This window comes from Chaetura pelagica, unplaced genomic scaffold (genome assembly GCF_000747805.2).
Source record: "Chaetura pelagica isolate M959 unplaced genomic scaffold, ChaPel_1.0 scaffold26, whole genome shotgun sequence".
Taxonomy (NCBI): Eukaryota; Metazoa; Chordata; class Aves; order Apodiformes; family Apodidae; genus Chaetura; species Chaetura pelagica.
This window is the reverse complement of record NW_009953793.1, coordinates 556,586-557,249: the sequence shown is the minus strand read 5'-3', so window position 1 is coordinate 557,249 and position 664 is coordinate 556,586. Positions and strand designations below refer to the sequence as shown.

The 664-nt window shown below is 61.1% G+C and overlaps 1 protein-coding gene across 1 annotated transcript in view; it reads left to right on the top strand.

The window, feature by feature from the left end:
• Nucleotides 1-69: 69 nt before the first annotated feature.
• NR4A2 (nuclear receptor subfamily 4, group A, member 2) overlaps nucleotides 70-664 on the top strand; it is a 5,637-nt gene continuing 5,042 nt past the window's right edge. Inside the window, exon 1 of the mRNA XM_010001073.1 lies at nucleotides 70-657. Within this exon, the coding sequence (XP_009999375.1) occupies nucleotides 70-657 (588 nt within the window). The remainder of the gene's footprint in view (nucleotides 658-664) is intronic.

Sequence of the window (664 nt, the reverse complement as noted above, 5' to 3'; positions counted from 1 at the left end):
GGTGCGGGGCGGACGGAGGGAGCGCGGGGGTGCGGGCCGAGTCTACATGACGGTGTTTCCTTTCCAGCCATGCCCTGTGTTCAGGCTCAGTATGGGTCCTCGCCTCAAGGAGCCAGCCCGGCCTCCCAGAGCTACAGTTACCACTCTTCGGGAGAATACAGCTCCGATTTCTTAACTCCGGAGTTTGTCAAGTTTAGCATGGACCTCACCAACACTGAGATCACTGCCACCACTTCTCTCCCCAGCTTCAGTACCTTTATGGACAACTACAACACAAGCTACGACGTGAAGCCACCTTGCTTGTACCAAATGCCCCTCTCCGGACAGCAGTCCTCCATTAAGGTGGAAGACATTCAGATGCACGGCTACCAGCAGCACAGCCACCTCCCCCCCCAGTCCGAGGAGATGATGTCCCACTCGGGCTCCGTCTACTACAAGCCCTCGTCGCCCCCCACCCCCTCCACGCCCGGCTTCCAGGTGCAGCACGGCCCCGTGTGGGACGACCCCGGCTCCCTGCACAACTTCCACCCCAACTACGTGGCCACCACGCACATGATCGAGCAGCGCAAAACGCCCGTCTCCCGCCTCTCCCTCTTCTCCTTCAAGCAATCCCCCCCCGGCACCCCCGTTTCCAGCTGCCAGATGCGTTTCGACGGACCCCTCC